The sequence below is a fragment of the Anomaloglossus baeobatrachus genome, chromosome 9, assembly GCF_048569485.1.
Source record: "Anomaloglossus baeobatrachus isolate aAnoBae1 chromosome 9, aAnoBae1.hap1, whole genome shotgun sequence".
In the NCBI taxonomy this organism is placed as follows: Eukaryota; Metazoa; Chordata; class Amphibia; order Anura; family Aromobatidae; genus Anomaloglossus; species Anomaloglossus baeobatrachus.
The window spans coordinates 176,801,951-176,815,829 of NC_134361.1; the positions used below are offsets into that span (position 1 = coordinate 176,801,951).

At 50.3% G+C, this 13,879-nt stretch overlaps 1 protein-coding gene across 1 annotated transcript in view; it reads left to right on the forward strand.

Annotated features, from left to right (window-relative positions):
- The window catches only part of BRCC3 (BRCA1/BRCA2-containing complex subunit 3), a 68,700-nt gene that overhangs the window by 13,063 nt on the left and 41,758 nt on the right, over positions 1 to 13,879 (forward strand). The window contains exons 6-7 of the mRNA XM_075322815.1: positions 9,645 to 9,776; positions 11,529 to 11,572. Coding sequence (XP_075178930.1) covers positions 9,645 to 9,776; positions 11,529 to 11,572 — 176 coding nt within the window. The remainder of the gene's footprint in view (positions 1 to 9,644; positions 9,777 to 11,528; positions 11,573 to 13,879) is intronic.

Consider the following 13,879-nt stretch of genomic DNA (forward strand, 5'->3'; position numbering starts at 1 on the left):
ATGTTCAGGGAGCAGGAGCCGGCGTCTGGCAGCCTGCGGTAAACTTGTAACCAAGGTAAACATCGGGTAACCAAGAAGCCCTTTCCTTGGTTACCCGATATTTACATTAGTTACCAGCACCGCGCTCTCACGCTGCCAGTGCCAGCTCCCTGCTCTCCTAGCCAGGGTACACATCAGGTTAATTACCCGATGTATACTCCAGCTACGTGAGCATGGAGCCGGCACTGGCAGCGTGAGAGCACACCGCTTAGCGCTGGCTCCCTGCACACGTAGCCGGAGCCGGAGTACACATCAGGTAATTAACCCGATGTGTACCCTGGCTAGGAGTGCAGGGAGCCAGCGCTAAGCGTGTATGCTGGTAACCAAGGTAAATATCGGGTAATGGTTACCCGATATTTACCTTAGTTACCAAGTGCAGCATGGCTTCCACAGCGACGAGTGTCGTTATGATCGCTGCTGTGTCTGCTGTGTTTGACAGCTAAGCAGCGATCATAACAGTGACTTACTAGGTCGCTGTTGCGTCACAGAAAATGGTGACGTAACAGCAACGTCGTTGTCGCTGTGTGTGAACCCAGCTTTTCACTGCCTCAGAACGGCTGCAGCCACTAATCTAAGTTATACATCATTGAACTCAGGGCCTCTTTGCCTACATTATGTTGCTCTCAGAAGAGGTAGCACAAAACTGCAGACAGATTCCCTTTAATAAAGACATACTCTCATGCACACATTATTAGCCTGTGTTCACATCTTGTTTATGTTGTCCAGATAGGCTGTATTCCAGATAAAGTTCACACTAGGGGTATGTGCACACTGAGGTTTTTTTTTTTACGTGTTCCTGGAGCAGAAACTGAATGGAGACTCTCCAAATTCTCTTCGATAACCCAAAACTCACCAAAAACTTTTTTTCTTTGTCGCTCCATTGGGAGACCCAGACAATTGGGTGTATAGCTTCTGCCTCCGGAGGCCACACAAAGTATTACACTTAAAAGTGTAAAGCCCCTCCCCTTCTGCCTATACACCCTCCGTGCCTCACGGGCTCCTCAGTTTTTATGCTTTGTGCGAAGGAGGCACACATGCACGCATAGCTCCACATCTAAGTCAGCAGCAGCTCCTGTATCAGACTTGGCGTGCACATGCCCTAAGCTTATCCCTGTTATTACATTAGCGCAATTGGGCCTTCATCGAGCTGATATTTGTGAGTATACCACTAGCATAGGATAGAATAATGTCGTATACTTTCCTTACATCTGTATTTGGTTAAAAAAACAAACAAACCAATTTTCTTCTTTTTACATCTATGGAAAGGATAAAATGTGTATAAAATCACTATGTTCCTGTATCTCTAGTATGGCATATTTACATTAGCTCATATTTTCATTTCTCAGATGCTTGATTGGGGGACACAGAACCATGGGATAGTCTGCTGCCAACTGGAGGCTGACTCTAGTAATACATAAAATTGAAAATTGTCTCCTTCCCGGCAGACAATACCTCGCCTGCTGGTCACCGGCCCTCCTGTTTATTTCTACAGTCTGTTGGAGGCTATGTCTGTTTCAGACCTGTAATGATTGTATGTTAGGTGTTAACTCTTTTCTTTTCTTTTTCGGATATCTTTTTTCGGGTAACAGATTGCATTTATAAATTTGGTTTTGCCTACGTACCAGTGGAGAGTACAATCTGTATCCTCTTGCGTCGCTTTGGCCGGACTTTTGTACTTGACGCTGGGATTGTCAGGTTCAAGGTGGAGGTCCATATGCCAGCTGGCTCCTGCCCACTCGCCACACATAGCATGTGTGTGCACAGAGCAGAAGACCTCTTGTCCCCAGGACTGGTACAGTTTAACCCCGTCTTGTCTCCCCCTTCCTTCTTTTTTCCTTTGTATCTGAGAGAGTGGAAGGTTTTTCTAGAGTGCCACGTTATCCATGTACCGGGTGTTCTGATGAAGGATCCTAGGGGCGAAGGAGAGGATAGCACATCAGAAAGTGTTACCTCTTTGGTCCGTTTTTTTTCCCCCTCTCTCCAGCTCAGAGCGTGTGTCCTGACCTTTTGGTCATCTGGGCATTTGTGTCCTATCAGAGTGCTGGATCACGTTGTGCGGCTGGGCATTCCGTAACTCTTTTCTCAGCATTGCCTCTTGTCCTGCCCCCTCCTCTTCTGGCACAGGGGCGAAGGAGAGATCACACGTCAGAAAGAGTTACCTCGTTAGTCCGTTTTTGTTTTTTTTTCTCTCACCAGCTTCAGGGTGTGCTTTCTGGCCTTGGGTCATCTGGGCCTTTCTATACTATCAGAGCGCTGGGTCACGTGGTGTATCAGGGCATTCCGGAACGTATATCTCAGCGTTGCCTTTTGTTCCGCCCCTTCCTCTTCCAGCAATGGAGCCATTTTTTTGGTCCGGATGCTGGCTACATGCTTAGACTTTCCTCTCCTCTGCATGAGACCTCGCAGTAGATTCAGTGGCTGGACTCTTTCACTACTGGTGCTCCTTTTTTGGACCTTGAAACGGGTAGGCTGTTCCCATCTTGTAGCCATTTTGTTGGGCCCCCTTGCAGTGATTATCTCTATTCACCAGTCTTCTGTATTTTTCCCCCTATCTGGTTCTGACGGTCTTCTGAATGTCGGAGTCAAGGGGAGATTGGGCACACCCTCTGGCCCAACCCGCACCGGTAACCTATTATTCCATGTGTTGCGTGTAGTAGCAAAGGTGGGGGGGGTCGGGGAACAAGCAGTCAGTCTGCCATGATGGAGGTTGCAAGGATCCTGGATTGGTCAGAAGACAAGATGCCTCTGATCTTGGCGGTTCACATTCCCAAGCCACCTCTTGAGTCTTGAGACCTTAATCTGGTTTTGGAGGCTCTTCCGTTTTATTGTTTTGAACCCATCTGGGATTTTGGGCACTGCTACTATCCTATAAGGTAGCTTTTCTTATAGCCATTACTTCAACCAGAATGGTTTCAAAGCTGGCTGCCCTTTTTTGCAGTGCTTGTTCTTCACCAGAATAAAGTAGTTCTGAGGCCGGTTTTGACTTGCCTTCCAACTGTTGTTTTGGGTTTTCATCTTAACAAAGTCATTGTTTTTCCTTCCTTTTGCCCTTCTCCATCTCACCCATCAGAGAAAAGACTGCACAGTCTGGATGTGTTCAGGGCAGTACGGTATTGCTTATCGGCCACCGCCTCGTTTAGGCGATCGGATTCCTTGGTTGTCCTGCTGAATGGGCCTTGTAGCGATAAAGCCACTTCAAAAGTGACTATTGTTTGCTGGATCAGGACAGCCATTGTTCAGGCCTATAAGTAAAAGAATAGGGTGCCCCCGTTCTTCATCAGAGCACACTCTACGCTGGCGGTGGGGGCATCCTGGATGGTCCATCACCGAGTGTTTGTCCTGCAGCTCTGCAAAGCAGCTACCTGGCCCTCAGCTCATACATTTTCAAAATTTCCATACCTTTGCTTCGACATATACTAGTTTGGGCAGTAAGACTTTTCAGGAACCTGTGGCTCAGGCCTCCACTTGAGCCTATCTAGTAAGATCTGTGATGCTATCAGAATATTTACCTTTCTTTCTTTGTCGCTCCATTGGGAGACCCAGACAATTGGGTGTATAGCTTCTGCCTCCGGAGGCCACACAAAGTATTACACTTAAAAGTGTAAAGCCCCTCCCCTTCTGCCTATACACCCCCCGTGCCTCACGGGCTCCTCAGTTTTTATGCTTTGTGCGAAGGAGGCTGACATCCACGCCTAGCTCCACATCTTAGTCAGCAGCAGCTGCTGACTATGTCGGATGGAAGAAAAGAGGGCCCATAACAGGGCCCCCAGCATGCTCCCTTCTCACCCCACTCTGGTCGGCGGTGCTGTTAAGGTTGAGGTACTCATTGCGAGTACATAGGCAGGAGCCACATGCTGTTTTCCTTCCCCATCCCTTAATGGGCTCTGGGTGAAGTGGGATCCTAATCGGTCTCCAGGCACTGGGACCGTGCTCCCTCCGCAGCCCCTGGGGAATCTGCTGGACAGGAGCCGGGTATCGTCAGGGACAAGGCCCTGCTACTGTGAGGTACTCTGTGTCCCCTTGGGGACGGCGCATGGAGCGCTTGTGCCATACACACTGCAGCACTGCTGGGTGTGTTAGTGCGCCGGGGACTACCGCGCTGACCGCGCTTATTTGCCGGCCGCGCTTATAACTTTAGTCCCCGGCTTTTGCGGCCTAGTATCGCATATTCCCGCCCCCGGGCCTGCCAGTCAGGGGAAGGGAGGGACGCTGCACTGGACGTCAGCGCTGAGGGCTGGAGCATACTTTGTATCCTCCTCCCCCCTCACTCAGCACAGTGGGGCACCAGATTCCCGCACTTTCTAGGGCACGCCCACGGCCCCCTCCTCCACACAGAACGCCGGCAGCCATTCCTGTCAGCACTTCTGACGCTGGAGAGGAGAGACAACACGGCTCTGGGAGGCCCAGGCAGGGAATCTGATGATCAGACAACCGCTTTGAGCGGTCGGTAAGCAGCACCTGTGGTGCTGGCCCCACTGAGTGCCGAAGTGTACATATATATATATGCTTATATGCTATACATTTACACTGTACGGTCGCACTGTTGATTTTTGGCTATATACCCTCCTGCATTGTACTCAGACGAGACAACAGCATGTCGTCCGCAAAAAGCAAGGGTGCCAAAGCACAGGCTTACTTTGCAACCTGTACCTCATGTGCGGCTATACTACCGGCAGGTTCCACCGATCCTCATTGTGTGCAATGCTCGGCCCCCGTGGCACTTACTCAGCCGGAGCCTCTGCTACTGGTGGCCCAGGTGGAACCACCTGCTACCACTGTCCAGGTGACAGGGAAGGAGTTTGCAGTATTTGCTGACAAACTGTCTGAGAGTATGGATAAATGGTCTGCTAAGATACTAGAAGCCTTGCAGTCCAGGCCGGTAACACAGGCCCCGGGCACTGTTGAATCATTGACCCCAGGCCCCCCTCGGTTGGAACAGCAAAGTGCTCCTGGGGTGACCCATAGGTCCCAGGGTGAGGTCTCTGACACGGACCGCAGTCCCAGGCCGCCTAAGCGGGCTCGCTGGGAGCTTCCCTCGACTTCATCACACTGTTCAGGGTCTCAGCAAGAGGACTCTCTGGATGATGAAGCGGAGGTAGCAGATCAGGATTCTGATCCTGAGGCCGCTCTCAACCTAGATACACCTGAAGGTGACGCCATAGTAAATGACCTTATAGCGACCATCAATCAGGTGTTGGATATTTCTCCCCCAGCTCCTCCAATTGAGGAGTCAGCTTCTCAGCAGTAGAAATTCCGTTTTAGGTTTCCCAAGCGTACAATGAGTACGTTTCTGGATCACTCTGACTTCAGAGAGGCAGTCCAGAAACACCGAGCTTGTCCAGATAAGCGTTTTCCAAGCGCCTTAAGGATACACGTTATCCCTTCCCCCCTGACGTTGTCAAGGGCTGGGCTCAGTGTCCCAAGGTGGATCCTCCAGTCTCCAGACTGGCGGCTAGATCCATAGTTGCAGTGGAAGATGGGGCTTCACTCAAAGATGCCACTGACAGACAGATGGAGCTCTGGTTGAAATCCATCTATGAAGCTATCGGCGCGTCTTTTGCTCCGGCATTCGCAGCCGTATGGGCACTCCAAGCTATCTCAGCTTGTCATGCGCAGATTGATGCAGTCACGCGTACGTCTGCTCCGCAAGTGGTGTCCTTAACCTCTCAGGCGTCGGCGTTTGCGTCCTACGCCATTAATGCTGTCCTGGACTCTGCGAGCCGTACGGCGGTAGCATCCGCCAATTCGGTGGCAGTCCGCAGGGCCATGTGGCTACGTGAATGGAAGGCAGACTCTGCTTCCAAAAAGTTCTTAACCGGTTTGCCATTTTCTGGCGACCGCCTGTTTGGGGAGCGATTGGATGAAATCATTAAACAATCCAAGGGAAAGGACTCATCCTTACCCCAGTCCAAACCAAACAGACCTCAACCACGGAAGGTACAATCGAGGTTTCGGTCCTTTCGGTCCGCGGGCAGGTCTCAATTCTCCTCGTCCAAAAGGCCTCAGAAGGATCAGAGGAACTCCGATTCATGGCGGTCTAAGTCACGTCCTAAAAAGACCGCCGGAGGAACCGCTCCCAAAGCGGTCTCGTCATGACTTTCGGCCTCCTCACACCGCATCCTCGGTCGGTGGCAGGCTTTCCCGCTTTTGCGACGCCTGGCTGCCACAGGTAAAAGACCGTTGGGTGAGAGACATTCTGTCTCACGGTTACAGGATAGAGTTCAGCTCTCGTCCCCGACTCGATTCTTCAGAACATCTCCGCCCCCCGAGCGAGCCGATGCTCTTTTTCAGGCGGTGTGCACTCTGAAGGCAGAAGGAGTGGTGATCCCTGTTCCTTTTCAGCAACAGGGTCACGGTTTTTACTCCAACTTGTTCGTGGTGCCGAAAAAGGACGGATCCTTCCGTCCTGTTCTGGACCTAAAACTGCTCAACAAACACGTAAAAACCAGGCGGTTCCGGATGGAATCGCTCCGCTCCGTCATCGCCTCAATGTCCCAAGCAGATTTCCTAGGACATATTTTGGCATGGAGTTTCATACTCTCTCAGCGATAGTGAAGCTTCCGCTGGACAAACAGCGTTCACTACAGACAGGGGTGCAATCTCTCCTTCAAGGCCAGTCACACCCCTTGAGGCGCCTCATGCACTTCCTAGGGAAGATGGTAGCAGCAATGGAGGCAGTTCCTTTTGCGCAGTTTCATCTGCGTCCACTTCAATGGGACATTCTCCGCAAATGGGACAGGAAGTCGACGTCCCTCGACAGGAATGTATCCCTTTCTCGGGCAGCCAAGGCTTCCCTTCAGTGGTGGCTTCTTCCCACTTCTCTGTCGAAGGGGAAATCTTTCCTGCCCCCCTCCTGGGTTGTGGTCGCGACGGACGCGAGCCTGTCAGGGTGGGGAGCGGTCTTTCTCCACCACAGGGCTCAGGGTACTTGGACTCAGCCAGAGTCCTCCCTTCAGATCAATGTTCTGGAGATAAGGGCAGTGTATCTTGCCCTAAAGGCGTTCCAGCCGTGGCTGGAAGGCAAGCAGATCCGAATTCAGTCGGACAACTCCACAGCGGTGGCATACATCAACCACCAAGGCGGAACACGCAGTCGGCAAGCCTTCCAGGAAGTCCGGCGGATTCTGCTATGGGTGGAAGCCACAGCCTCCACCATATCCGCAGTTCACATCCCGGGCGTAGAAAACTGGGAAGCAGACTTTCTCAGTCGCCAGGGCAAGGACGCAGGGGAATGGTCCCTTCACCCGGACGTGTTTCAGGAGATCTGTTGCCGCTGGGGGATGCCGGACGTCGACCTAATGGCGTCCCGGCACAACAACAAGGTCCCGACATTCATGGCACGGTCTCAAGATCACAGAGCTCTGGCGGCAGACGCCTTAGTTCAGGATTGATCGCAGTTTCAACTCCCTTATGTGTTTCCTCCTCTGGCACTGTTGCCCAGAGTGTTACGCAAGATCAGGGCCGACTGCCGCCGCGCCATCCTCGTCGCTCCAGACTGGCCGAGGAGGTCGTGGTATCCGGATCTGTGGCATCTTACGGTGGGCCAACCGTGGGCACTACCAGACCGACCAGACTTGCGGTCTCAAGGGCCGTTTTTCCATCTGAATTCTGCGGCCCTCAACCTGACTGTGTGGCCATTGAGTCCTGGATCCTAGCGTCTTCAGGGTTATCTCAAGAGGTCATTGCCACTATGAGACAGGCTAGGAAGCCAACGTCCGCCAAGATCTACCACAGGACGTGGAGGATATTCTTATCTTGGTGCTCTGATCAGGGTTTTTCTCCCTGGCCATTTGCCTTGCCCACTTTTCTTTCCTTCCTTCAATCCGGATTGGAAAAAGGTTTGTCGCTCGGCTCCCTTAAGGGACAAGTCTCAGCGCTCTCTGTGTTCTTTCAGAAGCGCCTAGCCAGACTTCCACAGGTACGCACGTTCCTGCAGGGGGTTTGTCACATAGTCCCTCCTTACAAGCGGCCGTTAGAACCCTGGGATCTGAACAGGGTGCTGATGGCTCTTCAGAAACCACCTTTCGAGCCAATGAGGGATATTTCTCTCTCACGCCTTTCGCAGAAAGTGGCCTTCCTAGTAGCAGTCACATCACTTCGGAGAGTGTCTGAGCTAGCAGCGCTGTCATGCAAAGCCCCTTTCCTGGTGTTTCACCAGGACAAGGTGGTTTTGCGTCCGGTTCCGGAATTTCTCCCTAAGGTGGTATCCCCCTTTCATCTCAATCAGGATATCTCCTTACCCTCTTTTTGTCCTCATCCAGTTCACCAATGTGAAAAGGATTTGCACTTGTTGGATCTGGTGAGAGCACTCAGACTCTACATTTCTCGTACGGCGCCCCTGCGCCGCTCGGATGCACTCTTTGTCCTTGTCGCTGGCCAGCGTAAAGGGTCACAGGCTTCCAAATCAACCCTGGCTCGGTGGATCAAGGAACCAATTCTCGAAGCTTACCGATCTTCTGGGCTTCCGGTTCCCTCAGGGCTGAGGGCCCATTCTACCAGAGCCGTGGGTGCGTCCTGGGCTTTGCGGCACCAGGCTACGGCTCATCAGGTGTGTCAGGCAGCTACCTGGTCGAGCCTGCACACTTTCACGAAACACTAACAGGTGCATACCTATGCTTCGGCAGATGCCAGCCTAGGTAGGCGAGTCCTTCAGGCGGCGGTTGCCCACCTGTAGGAAGGGGCCGTTTTACGGCTCTATTACGAGGTTTTACTTTACCCACCCAGGGACTGCTTTTGGACGTCCCAATTGTCTGGGTCTCCCAATGGAGCGACAAAGAAGAAGGGAATTTTGTTTACTTACCGTAAATTCCTTTTCTTCTAGCTCCAATTGGGAGACCCAGCACCCGCCCCTGTTCCCTTCGGGCTGTTGTTCTTTGTGTACACATGTTGTTCATGTTGAATGGTTTCAGTTCTCCGAAATTTCTTCGGATTGAATTTACTTTAAACCAATTTATAACTTTTCCTCCTTGCTTTTGCACCAAAACTGAGGAGCCCGTGAGGCACGGGGGGTGTATAGGCAGAAGGGGAGGGGCTTTACACTTTTAAGTGTAATACTTTGTGTGGCCTCCGGAGGCAGAAGCTATACACCCAATTGTCTGGGTCTCCCAATTGGAGCTAGAAGAAAAGGAATTTACGGTAAGTAAACAAAATTCCCTTCTTTTCCAACCCTATGGACAGCTTTAGGACGTCCCATGGTTCTGTGTTCCCCAATGAAGCGTCTGAGAAATGTAGATTTTTGGTATTTACCGTAAAATCTGTTTCTCGTAAATCTTCATGGGGGGGGCACCACTCCCACCTTGGTTGACGGTTAGGTGTGAGTTTTATGTTGTCATTCTCTTGATAAACTATAATTCTTTCTCTCCTCCTCCTTCTTTCTCACAAAACTGAGAAGGCCGGTGGCCAAGAGGTGAGGTATAGTCTGACGGAGAGGAGTCAATTCTTATTTGTATGTATTACTAGTGTCAGCCTCCAGGAAACAGACTAACCCAGGGTTCTGTGTCTCCCAATGAAGTCTATCGAGAAACAGATTTTAAGTGAGTACCAAAAATCTACATTTTACTGGCATTCAATTGCTCTTAAACCAAATTTTATCTTCTATTCAACAGATATGAAAGAATAGAAATACCACTTCATGTTATCCCGCATGACACGATCAGGAAAGTTTGCCTGGAGTCTGCTGTGGAACTCCCCAAAATTCTGTGCCAGGAGGAGCAGGATGCGTACCGCAGAATACATAGGTATCATCTCACCTTTTTGAATGTTCGAAAAGAAATTTTAAATAGATTTATTCATGAATATAATGAAATTACCGTAATTTTCGGATTATAAGACGCACTTTTCCTCCCCAAAAATTTTGGAGGAAAATGAGGGGTGTGTCTTATAATCCGAATGTAGCTTACCGGAGGGAGGTGGAGAGGGGCCACGAGAGGCAGGGGCAGTACTGCGGGCACTGCTCTGTGCTGGTGCTCGCTGCTGGTGGTGAGGCAGGGGCCATTCTGAAAATGTCGGCGGTGCGAGCTTCAAATAATGGCACCTGGAGTCGGTGCATGCGCAGATGGAGCTCTCTGCTCAAGATCTCATCTGCGCACCCGCCACCTCTGGCCCATTTATGTCGCAGCAGCAGACTTAAGGAAAATGGCGCCTGGAGGTTACGCTTGCGCAAATGAGATCTCGGCTTGTCATTGAGCCGATAACTCAATCTGCACACGCGCCAACTCCATGTGCCATTTCTTTGAAGCCGCCCGCCCCCCACCCCTGTGTGAGACACCACCGGATTTAGGAGATGACCCTAGCACTTGCTGGACCTTTATGGGTGTCTGAAGCCTTCTTCATAGCAATTGAACATCTTTCTTTAAATATAATCCAACAAATGGTTGCCACTTGTGGGATTGCCCCTAATCCAGTGTCCATTTCTGTAAAGACATTTTGATGCAAAGCAATGATGACTGCACAGGGTTCCAGAAGACAATTATTTCAAGCACCAACCACGCTTTAAAGTAATGGGTCCTTTCTTATAATTCAGTCAGTATGATAGAGTGATATCAGCTGCCTTGTCCTTGTAAACACTTCCTCCTGAACTAATAAGAAGATTATTCAAACAATGTACGCCGGTCATTTTGTGGTTGGGCTGAAATTTTGTATAAATATGGTTTTTTGTTAGTTTTTTATTTTGCGATTTCCTTTAATTTCAAGGAATGACCTTGCAATTTTTCCCCAAGTCACCTGATCATTCTTCATAATAATTTAAAGTTAATGAAAGTGGCCATTTTAAAAACTGAAATAGCAAACCTTGTCAAATTAAAATTTTGTCTTAAAGGGAATCTGTTAGATTATTTTTTTAGGAAAATACTAATGTTATCGGGTTTAAGGAGACCTTTCAGGATCAGTAAGTTTTATTGCTCCACCTTTTCCTGTTATCTTGTTGTAAGCTCCATAGAATTCAGTGTGACTTAGTCAATCATGTAAAAACAAACTGCATATACTCTGATCCCCCTCGCACCTCTCAGTGCAGGCATCAGTGATAGTAAATCTGAACTGAATTTGCACTGCTGCCCCCATCCATACTCCCTCCCACCTTTCAGCAGTGATAGTGAATGCACTGAGAGGTGGGTGGGGGGGGGTGGGGGGCAGTGAATATGCTAATTATATTTACATAGATTTGACTAGGGTGCAGGAGACACTGAATTCTATGGAGCTTACAACAAGATAACAGGAAAAGGTGGAGCAATAAAACTTGCTGATCCTGAAAGGTCTCCTTAAGCCCTAATTAAAGATAACATTAGTTATGTACTATAAAATCACCTGACAGATTATCAAAAGTTTTGGCCACAACTGTGGCTATTGGGACTACTGATGTACTACATCAGGCTAATTGCTATGAAATTATGACTGCTGTTGATTCGTATAAAAATACTGGCAAACCAGTTTTAGAAAACCAGTGCCCACAAAATATAATAATAATTATTTTTTTTATTTTGCTTTTTTATTAGCCTGGGACATCTAGATTCCATTACCAAGATTCATAATGGTTCTGGTAAGTGATTGACAGTGGAGATATAAATAAAGCTGACAATATTTGTTTGAAACGTCTGTAATTAATTGCTACCATTGTAAAAAAAAAAACATTTCTTTGTCGCTCCATTGGGAGACCCAGACAATTGGGTGTATAGCTTCTGCCTCCGGAGGCCACACAAAGTATTACACTTTAAAAAGTGTAACCCCTCCCCTCTGCCTATACACCCTCCCGTGCATCACGGGCTCCTCAGTTTTATGCTTTGTGTTGAAGGAGGCACACATTCACTCAAGCTCCCATTTTAGTCAGCAGCAGCTGCTGATTGTATCGGATGGAAGAAAAGAGGGCCCTAACAGGGCCCCCGGCATGCTCCCTTCTCACCCCACTAAGTCGGCGGTGCTGTTAAGGTTGAGGTACCCATTGCGGGTACAAAGGCTGGAGCCACATGCCGTTTTTCCTTCCCCATCCCTTAGAGGCTCTGGGAGAAGTGGGATCCTAACCGGTCACCATTCACTGGGACCGGGCTCCCTCCGCAGCCCCTGGGGGAATCTGACGGACAGGAGGCTGAGTATCATCAGGGACAGGCCCTGCATCTATAAGGTACTCTGTGTCCCCTTGGGGACGGTGCATGGAGCGCCTGTGTTACAGACGCAGCGGCTGCTGTTTTTTTGTGACGACCGGGACTACCGCGCCGACCGCGCCTGTTTGCCGGCCGCGTTATTAAATTTAGTCCCCGGCTTCTGCGGCCTAGTACCATAACTCCCGCCCCCGGGCCTGCCAGTCAGGGGTAAGGGCGGGACGGTCGACTGGACGTCGGCAGTGAGGGCTGGAGCATACTTAGGTGTTCTCCTCCCCCCTCACTGAGCACTGTGGGGCACCAGATTCCCGCACTTTATTAGTCACGCCCACGGCTCCCTCCTCCCCTGAGAGCTCTGGCAGCCATATTTACAATCACTTCTGCCGGTGGAGGATTTCAGAACGAGCTCTACAGCTCTGGGAGGCCCAGGCAGGGAATCTGGTGGACACACAACCGCTTTGGGCGGTCGGTAAGCCACACCGGTTACCCGGTGCTGGCCCCCCTTGGGCGCCGAAGTGTATATATATATATATATATATATATATATATATATATATATATATATATATATATATATATATATATATATATATATATTTGTATACATTTTCTCTGTTCGGCCGCATTGTTTTGCTTTTGGCTATATACCCTCAGTGATCACTCTCAGAGGAGACTACAGCATGTCGTCCGCAAAGAGCAAGGGTGCCAAGGCACAGGCTTATTTTGCAACCTGTACCTCTTGTGCGGCTATGTTACCTGCAGGTTCCACCTACCCTCACTGTGTGCAATGCTCGGCCCCTGTGGCACTCACTCAGCCGGAGCCTCGGGCACTGGTGGGACCCTCGGCTCAGGTAGAACCGCCGGCTTCCACTGTCCAGGTGGCAGGGACAGAGTTTGCAGTTTTGGCTGAGAAACTCTCTGAGTCGCTTTCACAATCCATGGCTCAGTCTATGGACAGATGGTCTGCTAAGATACTAGAAGCCTTGCAGTCCAGATCGGTCACACAGGCCCCGGGCACTGTGAGTTCATCGCCCCCAGGCCCCTCTCGGTCGGTGCAGCAGAGTGCTCCTGGGGTGACGCCTAGGTCCCACGGGGAGGACTCCGACACGGACCGCAGTCCCAGACCGGCTAAGCGGGCTCGCTGGGAACCTTCCCCGGCTTGATCACGCTGTTCGGGGTCTCAGCATGAGGACTCTCTGGAGGATGAGGCGGAGGTCGCAGCTCAGGGCTCTGATCCTGACGTTGCTCTCAATCTTGATACACCTGAGGGGGACGCCTTAGTAAATGATCTTATATCGTCCATCAACCAGGTGCTAGATCTTTCTCCCCCAACTCCACCTATAGAGGAGTCGGCTTCACAGCAGGAGAAACACCAGTTTAGGTTTCCCAAACGTACACGGAGTGCGTTTTTCGATCACTCTAACTTCAGAGATGCTGTCCAGAAGCACAGAGCATTTCCGGACAAGCGCTTTACTAAGCGCCTTAATGACACACGTTACCCCTTCCCCCCTGACGTAGTTAAGGGTTGGGCTCAGTGTCCCAAGGTGGATCCTCCAGTCTCTAGACTGGCGGCTAGATCCGTAGTATCAGTGGCAGATGGTTCATCGCTCAAGGATGCCACTGACAGGCAAATAGAGCTCCTGATGAAATCCATCTATGAAGCCATAGGCGCGTCTTTTGCTCCGGCCTTTGCAGCCGTGTGGGCACTCCAAGCTATCTCAGCTTGTCTGTCTGAGATTAATGCAGTCACA